The sequence below is a fragment of the Ornithorhynchus anatinus genome, chromosome 8 (assembly GCF_004115215.2).
Source record: "Ornithorhynchus anatinus isolate Pmale09 chromosome 8, mOrnAna1.pri.v4, whole genome shotgun sequence".
Lineage (NCBI taxonomy): Eukaryota > Metazoa > Chordata > Mammalia > Monotremata > Ornithorhynchidae > Ornithorhynchus > Ornithorhynchus anatinus.
This window is the reverse complement of record NC_041735.1, coordinates 9,316,018-9,332,059: the sequence shown is the minus strand read 5'-3', so window position 1 is coordinate 9,332,059 and position 16,042 is coordinate 9,316,018. Positions and strand designations below refer to the sequence as shown.

The 16,042-nt window shown below is 44.9% G+C and overlaps 1 protein-coding gene and 1 long non-coding RNA gene across 9 annotated transcripts in view; one reads left to right on the top strand and one right to left on the bottom strand.

Annotated features, from left to right (window-relative positions):
* Positions 1-16,042, top strand: part of NFATC2 (nuclear factor of activated T cells 2) — a 142,733-nt gene that overhangs the window by 16,922 nt on the left and 109,769 nt on the right. For 5 of the 8 annotated variants that reach the window (XM_007671395.4, XM_029070330.2, XM_007671392.4 and 2 more), the window contains exons 2-3: positions 9,188-10,217; positions 12,076-12,244. In XM_007671395.4, the coding sequence (XP_007669585.2) occupies positions 9,188-10,217; positions 12,076-12,244 (1,199 nt within the window). The remainder of the gene's footprint in view (positions 1-9,187; positions 10,218-12,075; positions 12,245-16,042) is intronic. The other 3 variants (XM_029070332.2, XM_007671396.4, XM_029070326.2) reach the window with 2 other exon arrangements.
* LOC103171050 lies at positions 4,658-6,271 on the bottom strand. Its single transcript, XR_486569.3, has 3 exons — positions 6,136-6,271; positions 5,926-6,014; positions 4,658-4,775 (listed from the first exon to the last, which is right to left on the bottom strand). It is a non-coding gene; the product is annotated as an uncharacterized LOC103171050 (long non-coding RNA).

The window sequence follows — 16,042 nt, the reverse complement described above, 5'->3', positions numbered from 1 at the left end:
AGTGGCAGAGCCAGGAGTCGAACCCATGACCTCTGACTCCGAAGCCCCGGCTCTTTCCACTGAGCCACGCTCTCCGTAGCTGGGCTTTTCCTAAATGATAGGATTTGCCACAGTTGAGATCTGCGTTATAGCCCCGAGGAGGCTCAAGGTCACCGTAACCTGGTGGTTCATAGACTCTCCAGGCACGGCGGGACAGGTGCTCTTGGGGCTGTAGAAGAAATGAGGATGTGCTGGGATATTTTACACATGGGAGCAGATTGCCCAGATTTGGGCCGGGAACCGTGTATGTGTTGGGCATGCACGAGCACCTGTGCGACTAGGGTCTGTGCATGTGCAGTCGGGTCCAAGATGACCCGCCAGAATTCTCGCGACACAACAGGGAGCTCATTGTAGCTGGGAAGCACTGCTTGAGTCTGCCATTTGTGCTTTCGTTTTTCTCCCCAAATCGTGATATTATATGAAGCAGAACTTTACTCATAACTCTGGTTACAGCACCAGAATTGTGTGAAATAAACAGCCGCCCGAGAGAGGCTCGAGTTAGACCTAGGGAAGACTAGCCTTGTGGCGAAGGAGTCGGTTGCCTAGGGAAGTTACGGAGTTTCCTGATCTGGAGGCCTTTTAATAGAAACCATCTGTCTAGAGTGGTTTCAGTGAGTCCTTGCCTGAAGGAGGGAACTTCACTAAATAGTAGAGGGAGTCATCTGTACAGTGGCAACTCAGAGGCTTGATTCTTTTATGCCACTAATGGAGTTTTATTACTATGCAGCCAAGCTAATTTGGCCTTTACCTCGAAGAGTTCAGGATTCTCTTTAGCTGCTGGGGCCGTGCCCCATCCCGGAACCCTTTCTCAGCCCTTGATGTGCAGAACGATTAGAAAACGGTGCTGCGGCTGGCTGGGTACACCTCTCGTTTACCTCTGGCTGGGGCAGGGGGAGGACCCTTGCTCACTGCTCCTTCCGAGTTTTAACTTGCCCCCGAAGCGAGGTCAGGAGCAGGAACAGTGTCCCAGGATGTTTCAGCGGTGCCTGCGGAAGTTTCCGGGGGCTGCTTTGGGAATATGTGGATTTTCATCTCTCTGGATTGTGCTCGGCGATTGAGTTCGCCCGAGTGACATAGCATAACTTCATTATCTCTGGATCTCGGTTTAGGATTACTAGATTCTCATGTGCCTCAGTCAGATGATGCGAGATGGCTGCAGCCAGATAAATGAAACTTATGCTGATAGGAAGCAAGGCTTCTTTTCTTTAGAAAGAATAGACAGGCGTAGGGAGACGGGGCTGAATCGATTGTCTTTATTGTGCCAAAGGCAAGCTTGAATGCCCAACGAGTTAATCGTACCCACCGGGTGATATTAAGTAACATCTCGTTCAACCTTCAAAATTTTTGTTGGGGGACTAGTCTCTTGCAACTCTTTCTCCATTGACAGTCAGAGAAGAGAGAATATTATGAGGGCAATCTGCCCTTTCTTCTTGCCACTATTAATAATAATAATAATAATGATGATGATGGTACTTGTTAAGCACTTACTGTGTGCCAAGTACTGTTCTAAGCACTGGGGTAGATAATAATAATGACGATTTTTGTTAAGCACTTACTATGTGTCAAACACTATTCTAAGCGCCGGGGTAGCTACAAGCTAATTAGGTTGGATCCAGTCCCTGTCCCACACAGGGCTCACACTCTTAATCCCCATTTTACAGGTGAGGTAACTGAGGCCCAGAGAAGTGAAGTGACTTGCCCAAGGTCACACAGCCGACATGTGGTGGAGTCAGGATTAGAAGACTGGAGAAGCAGCGTGGCTCAGTGGAAAGAGCACGGGCTTTGGAGTCAGGGCTCATGAGTTCGAATCCCGGCTCTGCCACTTGTCGGCTGTGTGACTGTGGGCAAGTCACTTCACTTCTCTGCGCCTCAGTTCCCTCATCTGTAAAATGGGGATTAGGACTGTGAGCCCCACGTGGGACAACCTGATTCCCCTATGTCCACCCCAGCGCTTAGAACAGTGCTCGGCACATAGTAAGCGCTTAACAAATACCAACATTATTATTATTATTATTATTAACCCATGACCTTCTGACTCCCAGGCCCGTGCTCTATCCACCGAGCCACGCTGCTTCTCCGACTTGCGCTACCACTTCTTTGCTAATTTGTGGTGGTAGTTGTTTCTACTTACACTGATTAGGTACTTATGATGTGCAGGGCTTGGTGCTTAATGTCAGAGTATTCAAGACTCGGTCCCTGTCCCACAGGGGGCTTGCAATCTCAGTGGGGGAAGCAGACACGTAGATATAATGCAAACCCAAGGACAAGAAGTTTAAAATAACACAAATGTTGACAGGAAAAAGATGCATCCCCTAAACAGCATTTAGAGGGAGCAGTTGTTGGGTACCTCACACCGTAGGCAAACGGTTCTTGGGCCGAACGGCTGCAACCTTTTCAATGTTCTAAAAGTTGTGAGGGCAGGCTTGGTGGTCCTGGTGTTGGGCGAGAGTAGGGAGGCTTTTTCTTCTGGCTATCAGAAGACCCTTCAACTGGACCTCCTCCTCAGGGAGCCAGGCCATATGACATCTAGCTTCTGCCCACTCACTCTCGAAGTAGCAGCAGCGGCAATTATCGAGGACCCATTTGGTAGTGGATAGTACTTGATGTTTGGGAAATACAGAATGAAGAAGTGATATGTTCCCTGCCGACAGGGAGCTCACCATAACGGGAAGGCAGACACAAAAAATATGGCCCCCTAATCGTGGTGGATTGGCAGGGCCAGTCAACCCTTGAAATTTAGGTTCTGGCCCAGTTTTCTGCCTTTGGACATGCCAATGCTAATCTCCTGATAGGCATCTTTAAGTCCTGTGCATGTGGATGGCACTGTATTAAGTGTCATTCAAAGGATCGAGTCCCTCGTTTCTGTCATTCTCCCCCTCCTGCTACATCGCCCATGCACTTGGATCTATTCCTCCTTAGACCGTGAGCCCCATGTAGGACAGGGACCGTGTTCCACTTGATTGGCTCGTATCTACTTCGGCGCTCAGAACAGTGCCCGATACGTAGTGCTTAACAAAGACCATATGATTATTGCTACCCCCGAAAAATGTATATTCACAGCCCCCCAACCCAGTCCCACAACACTGGAAGTACATATCCCTATTCTCTCCCATTCCCCCATCAGTAGCTTATATTATCTGTCTCCTCCCACTCGACTGTGAGGTCCTTGTGGGCAAGGAATCGTGTCTACCAACCCTACGGTTCTCTCCCAAGAGCCTAGTATAGTGCTCAGCACACAGTAAGCACTCAGTACCATCGATTGCGTGTTTATCATTAAGAATATAATACTAGTGGACTCTTGGCTCCTGAGACAATACGTAGGTGCATTTCGGGATAGGAGAAAAAGGGAAAGATAAAGGTTATCCAGAGGACAGAACAAGTAGGTATCAAAACGGGTCTTTCTCAGATCCTGCTAGACTTCAGATATGCCGTTCACCTTCTCAGAACCTCAAACCTCCAGACTTAAAGTAACTCCTTGGAGTTTCCTACATCTGTAGTTCGTCTCAGTGGACTTTTGCTTCCCGTGCCTATTGGGGTTTCTATGTTTTTAGGTCTTTTGTGGCTTTCCCTGGCTTCCTCTTTCAGGTTGACTGGCCAGCCTCAAAAGAGCCCAGGGTCACTGAACTGGAATCTGCTCAGGTAATTGTTCACCTGACACTGGTGCCCCTGGATTTTTGTTATTGAGCCAAAGTAGTGGCCTTGGAAAAGTCCAGTGTGACACTCTGTGGCCCCTGGAGAAAACAACACTTCCTCACCTCATTATGGGAAGTAGCCTCAGTGTCTGCAAAGCCTGGCCAGCCAGCGAGGCTTTTGTGGGGAAGCAAACATGGAAGTTAAATTTCTGCCAAATTATGCCCAGAATGAGCTCAGGAAAACAACATCCAGCCCTATTTCCTTTGGTGTGATGAATATGGAATTTCATTATTAATAGTTGCTTATCTGCTGCTAATTGTTTCAAGCAGGATGCAAGTACAGTAACTGGCAATCTCTGCAGGTATGTTTTCAACGGGTAACCCAGCAGGTACCTTGGGAAGCCAAAAAAACAAATGATCTGATCTGGAGGAGAAGGAAAACACCAAGGGGAGAAGGGCCAGCTAGTAGACGGAGCGAGCACACTGGCTGAACGGTGCTTGCGTTCGGGCCGGCCCCTCACGTTGAAGTTTAGTCTTTTGAAAAACAGATTCCTGGCCGGGTCTGGTTCATTTTAAAAAATGCCAGCAAGACTTGCATCTGTTTTTGTGCAATCTCTCCTGGTGAGTGCCCCAGCAGGAAGAAGGCTGGGCGCACAACTTAATACCGTATTTATGAACATCCCTACGGAAACACATCACGAGCACCCCGGGCCTATCTGCCACGGGGTGCAATTTGTGAAGGCAAATGGCTTTTGGTTTGAAGTTTCTCCAAATGCTATTTTAAAGTCTAAAGAAAAAGAACTGTAGACTAATAATGTGGGAGTGGCTGTAGGCCGGGGTTTGAAATCTGTTCCCAATGATATCACCTCTGTTGCTATGGAAAAGAAAGGAATGTCATTAATGAACGCAGTTGGCGGTGACCACCGGTTAATGTGCCCGAGACAACAGGAACATGGCACTGGAATAAAAGCAACGGGGAAAGATTGTAAATACAAAAAACCTGTCTGTCAGTAATATATTCATTTTAAACCTTTGCCTGGAGTCAGACACGTATATAGACCTCGTCTTCTTCAAGGAGTCATTTCCAGTAGAGTTTTGTATTGGCTGAAAAAAACAGGGAGGGAAGACTTTGAGGTTGGAAAATCAAGAAGCAGCAGCTGGATCTATCTGAATGAACAGGAGGGTTTCACTGAGAATTTTCTAGTAATGAAAAGAAGCCAGGTTTTCCCTGCCCAGAGACATACCTGGTTTGAGGAATAGTCAGCGGCTGGGCAGGATGTTCAGGTGGGACAGTGGAATTTGGGGATAGTGGGTGCATTTCTTCCCTAGCCTCAAGTACCCATCCCTAGCCTTTCTTCTTCCCCTCACTTCTTCCTCCTCTTCCCCGCCCCTCCTCCCCACCGCCAATTTAGCGGAAGAGGAAGTGCTTTTTTTGATATTGAAAATGTATCATTCACCACATTTGCTGTACCATGGTTGTAACTTTGTCTCTGACCCCACAGTCCACCCCTGTGGCCTGAGTTCCGATTGAATAGCTATAAGTGAGAGCGGGTTCCATCTTACTGAAATGCATTTTGGATGACTTTTAAATCCCAGATTGCTTGGCCATCGAATCCTGCTAAATGAAGTGTGTTTTACAGTAGAGGTGTAACAGCCATGGGATTTGTCCTCTCGGAATTTGACCTCCATATGAGAGTTTGAGCAGCAAAAGAAACTGCCATCTGCGGTTAGAAATAAAGGAAATTTTGTTTCCCTAATTTCAGGAGTCCTATGAAATGGCTTAAAGTTAATACGGCAAAGGGGATTTCCTCCCACTGGAGTTTATAGACAGAGATAATGGACTCACCGGCTAGCGTTTTCAAAAACCTTGCTTTTGACTTTATGGATTTGTTTTTAAAATCCATGTGACTTCCTCTCTCTCCCTTCTCAAAACAAATAATTCAGTTCTTTGTTGTGTGTGTGTGTGTGTGTGTGTGTGTGTTTAAATCTCCATGCCAGCTTCCAAACCCAAAACGGTCTGTACATCTCATCAAATGCTCTCATATCTCAAGTGCAGACGCAGTGAAAGGAATCACAAAAAGAGTATTAACTACTAAGTGCCTGTTAAAAATGTTTTCTCCTAAATCCTGGAAACTGATAAATACAGTTGTGGAGCATGATTTCAAAATGAAGAAATGTCCTTTTAATGCTGCCTAAATATAATCTCTTATTTTTAGTTTTCTGGACTGATATTTCTGGAAAGACTTTCTCTTACCTTGCTCTGAACAGGGCGAGATATCAAAAATCATCATAGGTGCACTGTGTTTTTGATAGGTGTCTCATACTCATCGAGAAAGTGATCATCTGGGGGAATGAATTCTAAATTCAGTGAGGCTTTCCATTTGTTATTTAAAGGTAGTTGCAACTTTTTAAAGAGGGTCTTTCATTCTGGAAAATGAGTAGTCCAGATGAAAAATCCATTTACCTTCCTTATGCTTTTTGTGATTTCTCTTAGTCCGTTTGCTCAGGAAATTACGAGAGCTATTTGTGCTGAAAGCAGGATTTGCTCCCTCACCCTCCATCTTCTCCTGTTTCCTCCTGCTGTAAAGTCACAATGCTGCATTTGTGGCATCATAATCATTTCCATAGCAACAGACTTGTGATGTCTCAAACCCATAGCCTGAGAGTACATACCACCTTGGGATGTGATCTCATCAGGCAGGGAAGGTCAAAGGCTTGGGCGGGCAATCTCCAGAAAGTGGAGCTTGATTCTTTCGCAGATGGCCCCCTTCTGTCTTGTCGTTGCCGACCCGCAGTACTTCTGAGGCTGCAGACATTCAGTTTTCCAACCCATAAATGATTAATTATCCACTGGCACTATCTTTTGTTGCACTATTTAGCGTTAATCCCCCATGTAAATTATCAATCAATCAATCGTATTTATTGAGCACCTACTGTGTGTTGATTACCGTACGAAGCACTTGGGAGAGTACAGTCAAATCAGTAGACGTGATCTCTGCCTCGTCGAGGAGCTTATACTTCACCGAGCGAGTGACTCCATTCTGCTCCTTAAAAGATACTTTTTTCAGATGAAGAAATTATTCTTTGCTTCCTTTCCAAAAAGACCCATTGGGTAGAATGTTGTCATGGAACCACAGTTGGCTTTCACCTCCATATTGGCTGCATGTCACTCATAGATGAGTGACAGTAATTTAACATGCTGCAGGATGGAATATGTGGTGCAAACCTACATTTCTGGTTTTAATGTACACTGTTTACAGGATTGGATTTTGCTACCTCTTACTTGCTCTGTCCTGCAGCAAAGGGACTAGGCGTGATCATCCAAATGAGGTTATTTTTAGTGATGATGTAGACAACACAGAAATGCTGACTGCCATTTTATTTTCGGCAATGTCCCTTTTTCATCTTGGGCAAGTTTGATTGGCAAAGACCTTATGCACATCAAAAAAAAAACAACAACCCCGAAACCCATCACAGATTGGAAGGAAGAGTTTTTCACCAACTAAATTTATAAAACAATGTTTTCTTCCTGCCCCAGAGGAGGCTTTTTTGAAGGGAAACACAGTTCTTTTAGTCAGCGCCTTGTGTCTCAGTGGTAACTATGATCTTGAGAGGGATTTTTAGTGGTGTCGTGTTCTGGTAGACCAAGAGTGTAGTGTGGAGTCCTCCATGTAGGAGGGCAGCAAAGTGGGACAAACTCCTCACTTGGTGAGGGGAAACCAGTGGGATTGGAAGGGCCTGGGTGATAATTAGGCACCCTGGAATAATTGGCACTAACAATGCCAAGTTTGCTAAGAGCCATCCATTTTCAAATAATTTGTCATTCTGTTCCCCGCTCAGTAGATCCAGCAGAGGATAGTGACTTCAAATGGGGTGGTATCAGATTCATAATTCGGTTCCATCATGTACTGTTCATCAAAATTGTCACACTCTCCCTCCTCCCTTCCCTCCTCTCCCTCCCCCCTCCCACCACTTAAAAATCCAGTCATTTTGATAGGTAGAGCTGCCATTTGACACGGAATGGTAACTATCACTGCCGAAGGGACTGTGTGAGATCACAACTCTGATTTGAGTGGCAATAGAGTGGAACTCTCACTACTTAAAGAAATATTTTAATCATGACTTGTTTGCCTGTGATGTTTGCTGCCAAGTAACCAGGGGATTGAGAACTAATTGTTATAAATCAGCTTCATCTTTTCTGCTTGCTGCCAGACTCATCAAAAATCCTCAAGCATATTCTCTGCTTCTTGAATTAATTAAATACAAATGTTAATGATTTGTATAATTGTGTTTAGTAAACAAGGACTATTTTACACTCGGTGATTGTAACAGATCTGTCGCTAACAAAAATATTTCAGATGTTATGCTTCACGGAGCCCGGTGTGTTTTTTAGACATTTGACCAAATGTTTTTTGATAAGCCCAAGTCCTTTTATAAAGTTACATCTTATGCATTGTTTAAATGGCGTTAGCCGGGAAGTGCACTTTCAGAGTATCGTTGAACGTGCATTTGACTTTGATCCTTTAACTAGATTAAAGTTAAACAAGCCACATTAACCACCAGACAGACTTGATTTTTAAAGAAATTGAAATTCACCTGAAATTTGGGTTTCATAAAGAAAATTGCACCCAGCATGCTGAAGCCAGAGAACTGGCCCTTTGCCATTTCTCATATGAGTTTCCATTTCCATTGAACCCCGAGCGTGGCTTAGTAGTCTCACTCAAAGAATGTTGTCAGCCAGTGGTCATCTCACAAAAGCCAACGTTCCACATGGCTTCGTTTGGGTCCCTTCATGGAAATTGGGACCCAATAACGGCCCCCGTGATGACCTTTGTCCACAATTTCAAATTGTGGGATTTGAAAAGGAGGCAAATCCTTTTGTAGCGAGGACCTTAGACGCCTAGAGGCGGAAGGCTCTAGAAAAGCCTTCTGGGTTGCTAAAACCCCCTTCTCAGAGGGACCCCAATCTAATAAATGATAATAATAGTGGAATGAGTTAACCACTTACTGTGTGCTGAGGGAGACGCAAAGTCATCAGGATGGATGCAGTTCCCATCCCACATGGGGCTCGCAGTCAGAGAGCAGGGACCTCTTTGCCCTGAAGGCAAATCCACCAAGGGCACTTTGAATGGCATTCTGCCCAGAGACAGATTGCCCCGGAGGACCTCAGCTGCTTTCCTTGGCCAAAGTTTAGGTGGCCCCTCTGAGGATGAAGTAGATTGGAGACCCACCTGCAGCCACTGCTGGGACCAGAGCAAATGGAGGCCTCTGTGGCCCCTCCTTTTGTAGCTGGTTGTAAATATGCACCCTCGGGGTTTTGCATTTAGCAGCCTGAACCCCAGATGTTTCACTCGCTTCCAGTCACCCCTCTGTCTTCTCTAAACGAATCGGGTTTGACAGTTTTAGCAGCCTTCCAGTTGATCGATAACAGTCTTGTTTTCTTTCTTAACGACCCACGATCGCTCACCTGCGGGAGTACTATCTTATAGCCTTAAAAGAGACCCTTCTTTTTCCAGAAGAACCGACTCCACATAAAATCGTCAGCCCACCCTCTGGAGTTCCATACCCTGCTGATGATGTCCTGGATTGTGGCCTCAAGCCATACACTCCCCTGGCTTTTTCTAGGCTCTCCGCAGATCCCATGGGCAGATACGGACAGACCGATAGCCTAGGGCCAAAATGCTATCTCGACCCTGCAAAGCCGGCAGGGGCGTCGGCTTTGAGCCCTAGGATCGAGATCACTCCGTCCCATGAACTGATACACTCGGGGGGTCCCTTCCGCATCAGAGACACAGACCTTTTGGTGGAGCATCTGCCCACCTCCGCCACCGCTAGCCCAAGGTTTACCTTGCCTGTCCCCGGCTTTGAGGGCTACCGAGAACCGCTTTGCTTGAGCCCCGCTAGCAGCGGCTCGTCTGCAAGTTTCATTTCAGAGACCAATTTCTCTCCTTACACATCGCCATGCGTCTCACCCAATAATGGCCCCAGTGACGACCTTTGTCCACAATTTCAAAACATCCATACTCATTATTCTCCTAGAACCTCTCCAATAATGTCTCCACGAACAAGCATCACGGAGGACACCTGCTTGGGACGCCACTCACCCTCACCCCGTCCCAACTCCAGGTCGTCGTCGCCAGGCGCCAAGCGGAGGTACTCTTGCGCTGAGCTCTACAACGCTCAGCCGCCTTCCGCTTCTCCACATCAGTCCAGGACCCCTTCTCCGCAGGCATCGCCCCACCTTACGCTGAGGGAAGACGGCTCCTCAGTCACTTTCACCCAGTTGCCCAACTCCACTCTCATGGATGCCATGAACAACCTCACTACGGAGCCCCCTTGTGGCGTCCCCTCGAAAATGTGGAAAACCAGCCCGGATCCTTCACCGGTGTCTTCCCAAAAACCCAGCGTGCCACGCCACATGTACCCGTCTGTGGAGTATCTTGGCCCTTGCGAGCAGGAGGAGAGGAGGAACTCGGCATCGGAGTCGATTTTATTGGTGCCTCCGACGTGGCCGAAGCAGCTGGTTCCTGCCATACCGATCTGCAGGTGAGTTGTTTGCTTCGTAGCCCACCCCTTTACCTCGGCGTGTTTTAGTTCCTTGGTTTCTAGTCCATGATTTGTGTTTGGCAGCGGAGGGGGGGGTGCTGATGTTTGGCTAACTCAGTGCCATATTTCTAAAGCCCTTTTGCCCCATGTGGGACAGGGACTACGACTGACCACATATCTCGTAACAACCCCAATGCTAAGTACAGTACATTGTACACGGAAAGCGCTTAACAAATGCAACAGTTATCACTGTTCTTACTAATACTGTCATGATTTGCTAAGGACTGGGAAGAAATGCATTATGGGAAGCACCGGGTTTCAGTGGGCCTGAGTAATTGTGCCTGATGTGAAACAAATGTCTAGTTGTCAAATGGTGAATACGTAACACGTGTCTCAGAATTGCTCTGGGAGGATTTCTACTCTTAAAATTCTGATTCTTGCCCAATTTTCTAGTCCGTCATGAGAATTGGTTGCTGGTCACAATCGGATTGAAGGTTTCTTGCCAATACGTTGGAGCAGCCGCTTCAGTCCTTAGATGCATTAGATCTACCAATTACAATAATAACTGTGGTGTCTGGAACAGGTTGACTGTGGGCCAAACACCGGGGTAGATAGAAGATAGTGAGGTTAGAAACCGTCCCTATCCCATGTGGGGCTCACAGGCTAAGGGAGAGAGAGAACTGGTATTTAATCCCCATTTTACAAAGAACAGAGACGTTAAGTGACGTGCCCAAGGTCAGACAAGTGGCAGAGCCGGGAGTAAAACTCGGGTCCCCTGACTTTCAGGCCCGTGCTCTTTCCCACTAGGCCATGTTCCCTCTCAGTTTTCAGACGGGCCTTTAGGAGCTTTACTGAACAAACCAGAGAAGGAATCCATTTTCCAACATTGGATTAATTAGTCAGAAAAGACCATTTATAAATGAGTGCTACTAGGGTCCCAACAGGAAGCAATCGGCAGAAAGGACTGGGATAGGAACATGGGTCCTCTCTCTACTGACTAAGCCATTTAAACTCCCCACATTCAAAGACGTATTCCGTTAAATGGGGTCTGGTTGGAAAGAAAGAACCATTTCAAATAGTGAAGACTCTCTTGTGATTTGCACCTGTTGGGCAGTACTCTAAATTAAAATCCATCAGGGACTGTTCCTTGGAGAGGCTAAGTGCTTCAGCCCCATAATCTGGCATTGGCACAGATTCCAGGGCAACGGGCAAGGAGCCAGGACATTGCCACTTATAGCACAAGCCCATTTTCCCCCTTTTGAATGGTTGGCTTAATAATAATAATAACAGTAATAATAATAGTAACAGTAATAATAATAATAATTTGTGGTATTTGTTAAGCACTTACTATGTGCTAAACAGTGCAGATAAAAGATAATCAGGGCAGACCCAATCCCACATGGGGCTCATGGTCTAAGTGGGAGGGAGAGCAGGTATTTCATCCCCATTTTACAGATGAGGAAACTGAGGTCCAGAGAAGTTAACTGACTTCATAATAATAATTATGGTGCTTGTTAAGCGCTATGTGCCAACTGCAGTACTGACCTCTGGGGTAGGTAATAAGACTGCTGGTACAGTCCCCCTCTCACATGAGGCTCACTGATAAATTAGGAGGGAGGGAGATTTAGCCCCCATTTTGCAAATGAGAAAACTGAGGCACAGAGAAGTTAAGTGACCTGCCCTAGATCTCAGAAAAAGTAAATGGCAGAGCCAGGGTTAGGACCCAGAACCTCCGATTCCCAAACCCATGCTCTCTTCCCTAACCAACTCTAGTTCCTAGGCTTATTCAGGCATGGATGTCTAGTTCCGGTGTTGATTGTGCATGTGTCCCACGGTCTGATTTTTATATTCTCTCCAGCATCCCTGTGACCAACCTTCCACCTCTAGAGTGGCCCCTCTCCAGTCAGTCAGGGGCTTATGAACTGAGGATTGAAGTGCAGCCCAAACCCCACCACCGTGCGCACTATGAAACAGAGGGCAGCCGAGGGGCAGTCAAAGCTCCGACGGGAGGTCACCCCGTGGTTCAGGTATGAAACGATGTGTTCTTCTTCTACTTGACCTCTTAGATTTCGATTGAGTGCTCCATTTTGCCTCAGTGATGACTGTCTGATTCTGGGGTGAGCTTTTTGACCTAGCGACTGGCTGTAGGGATGTGGGAATTTGGGTTATTGTGGAAGAAAAACATCTAGTGGTGGTTCCATTCACTGGCTTCATTAGCCCGGAAGCATCTCCCGCCGCTTCTGGAGACCAGCGCTCCCGAGATCATTCATTCCTCCAGCTCAGTTCATTCAACATTCCTTTTCATGACAGTTAAACGTTTCTGTTTCTGGCTAGTACCTTAAACAAGACTGTAGAGAATGCTGCTATTGAGGACCTCTGAAGATTTTCCATTCCCAGCCAAAGTTTTTGTATGGTTTAGGTTCTCTGGTTAGGATGGAGGTTTGAGTACATTTTTACTTTGCCCAAGTCTGTTTGATGCCCTTCCCTGCTGACGCAATTCAAGATATTTTCCAAAATCCCCTCTTTGATGATGGAAGCCCACATGCACTACCAACCAGTCATGCCAAGCAGTATGCCCAGATTTCAGAGATCTTCCATGGTCCAAGCTGATGGACTAGAGAATTATTCAAATTAGGCACTAAAGAATCAAGCACTATGGTAGTTGAGGATTGTATATTTCTATTCTCCAAAGGATCGATAATGCTTTCCTTTTCTACGTAAGTCCTTAGCTTCTTTCATTCTATGCCGTGGTTGGATTCTGCAAGATGCAATTTGTTGTGCAGATGCCAAGTCACAGCTTTTAAAGCTTTGCTCTGTGTGGAACCCAGACGCCTTTGTGGTGATTCACATTCAACAATTTGTTCCCTCTGTGTCCCGGATACCCTGTGCCAGCTCGTTACCCTGCAGAGGCAAAAAGCAAGATGAACCCGTGCAGGGAGTTTGTCCCAGGGGTTCATGGGGTATTATAAAGTCATACCGGCAATTAGAGTTCATACCCCATTTCACAGAACTTTTGAAGAGAAAAGGAGAAAGCAGCAACTGCTGTTGCTGATTTCCTTTTGGCTTCATAAAGTCAGAGGACGGCTAGTGTTCCTTTAGGGATGTGGCAGGTGGCTTTATCTTATCTTCTCCTGGTATTGGATCAGTAGGGGCTAGGTGAGGTGGACATTCAAGCTCTAATTGACCTTCAAAAGCCTAAAGGCATTTGGCATTACATTGGTCAGGCAGGCAGTTTCTGGTATTCACTGAGTGCTTACTGTGTGCAGAGCACTGTATGAAGGGCTTGGGAGAATGAAGTCCAGTAGAGGTGGTGAACACGATCTCTGCTCTTACAAATCTAGTTGGGGAGACAGACATTAAAATATATTTCAGTTACGGGAAGCAACAGAAAATATGTCTGTGTAATTAAGTGCTGTGCTACTTAAGTGCTGGGGGTAGGGTGAGTGTCAACAGACCCAAGACACAGGCCAGGCAGGAGGGAGGGCAAATAAAGTGGAAAATGAAAAGCCTTCAAGGAAGGCTTCCTGCAGAAGAAATTATATTTATAGGGCTTTGAATGGGGAGAGTGGTGGTCTGTTGGATATAACATTCCCTTTCTGGTCTGACTTTGGGACAAGATTTCAGTATTCCTTATGTGAACAACACTTTCACTGAATGGAAATGAGTTTTGCTTTCAAGAAGATTACAAGATTGGGCTCTAGTTTATTGGTTTTGATATCACAGGCCCAGAGTGCTATGTCTTCAACCAATGTCATTTAATCATTCCTCTGACCACGTGTGTTTCTTGCCATATTTGTACCAGCAGAATTACCAGAAAGGAACATTTATAGTTATTTTTCTTTATCTGTTTATGGAGTGAGACAGTTGTAAAAAAAAAAAAATGCTCTAATCACCACCTGTCATTGACATTGATATTTTGATCCTTCCTTAATTAGGAAACATAGCTTTAGTCAGAAACAAGAATTTTTATCCATAAATTTTACTTTCAAAAGCTGAATAGGCTATTCTGCTAAACAGATGTTCTGACATATGGTGGAAATATGGCTAATTTCTTTACGAGCATTTATTACAGACATTGAAAATATTGATTAGATTTCAGTCATGTTGTGCATAACAAGGAGCTGTGTAGCAGAACTGCACCTGAACAGTTTATGGCATTTGAATCTAGTATAGGCTAGTAAAAAGTTTTCATCTTATATAAAAAATATTTGGCAATGATTATCCTTCCATTGAATTTCAGCTTTTATATTGTCCTTCTGTTTAAATTATATAAAAAGGAAGAAAAAATCCACATGGGGAAATTTTGTTGTTGTTGTTTTGTTTTTTTCTAGTTGGTGTTATGATACTGAAAATAAAGAGAAGGTTTTCAGCAATTGGCTGGGCCGGGATATGTCCATTATAACTAATGAAAATTCGTGTTCAACAAGTTCTCACACTTTTAAGACTTGAAATGGAAAACAGACACTGTTTACATGGGCCGTACTGATTGAGATGTGAATATGCCTATTCAGCAGCAAGTTTCCAGGTGCTCCCTGAACTGAGATGGGAAAGTAGGGGTTTTCTCAAGATGTAAATACATCTCCTAGGGAGGGAGACTTAACAGCTTAGTTGGTGGTAAAGATAGTTGGTATACAAGAGAAGCCCTCTAAGGAAATTGGAAGTTAGCTAGAAAAATTAAGCTGTTTCTAATTTTTACTTCTATTAGGGTTATTCAAAAACCTTTGCTTCATATTGTGAATCTGTATGAAGCCTGATAACAGAAGTTCATTTTGACTTCATTTAAGGAAGTAGGGGTATCTTTGGTGGTGTTAATGCTGGCTGTGACAATCTTAGAGCTTATTTTATGGGGAAGGGAAGTACAGAATTTCTTTTGCCATTTTAGATCCTGTTGGGCATGGTTATAGCTCTTATGGATTTCTCTGTACCGACTCAACACATGGATCTTTTTATAAGAACAATCAGATGGATGTAGAATTGAGAATTGTGCTTCCTGGCTGTTAAGGCCCAAACTATGTCTGAAATAGAAATAATTGAGGAAAGATTTTCATTTCATAATTACCTTAATTTGCCATTTCATTTTGCTAGTAAATCTCTCTTTAAGGTTCTCACACACAAACACACACACACACTTAGAGACGGTGATCTTAACTTTGTTCTACTGTTACTTTTTTGAAGCAAATAAACTCAGCCTGTTTATTCATTCAGGATGTAATTTGTGCTTTTAAAGAGCCACTAAATATGGCCCATGTTTATGAAAGTTTATGAATACATGTATGTATTTCATATACTTACTGGCTAAATACATCTGCATGTTAGGATAGCTGTGCCTCCCACACACATGCATGGATTCCCCAGTGATTTCTGTAGTGGCTTGCGTGCCGACAAGGATCCCACTGGATTCTGAGTTAACACATATGCCTTTTATGTTCTTACTGGCTTAATTTGTTCTTTATGCCGTGAACTTTTTATTAGCATTCAGTATTTCCTAATTTAGTACCGTGAATGAGCCTTACATTCCCATTCAGAGGGGCGATGCCCCGCTGAGAGGGCAGCACTGATAACAAATGATAGGAAAAAGAGGGAGGTGATGGCAGTTTAGGAGTTGATTGTTTCCCAACAGAGAAAATGCTGTTCACTGTGGTGAGTGAACACTCTCCAACTGTGATCCAAGGCAGTTATTAGCAGCCTTCCTTAGAGAAGTTGAAGAACCTCGGTCTTGCTATTATTTGAATAAAAGAAGGAAAGCGTCTTGGGGAAACATAGGATCTCTGATTTTGGGCCCTGATCCTATGTGTTTATGAAATCTGCCATATTGTAATCTCCCA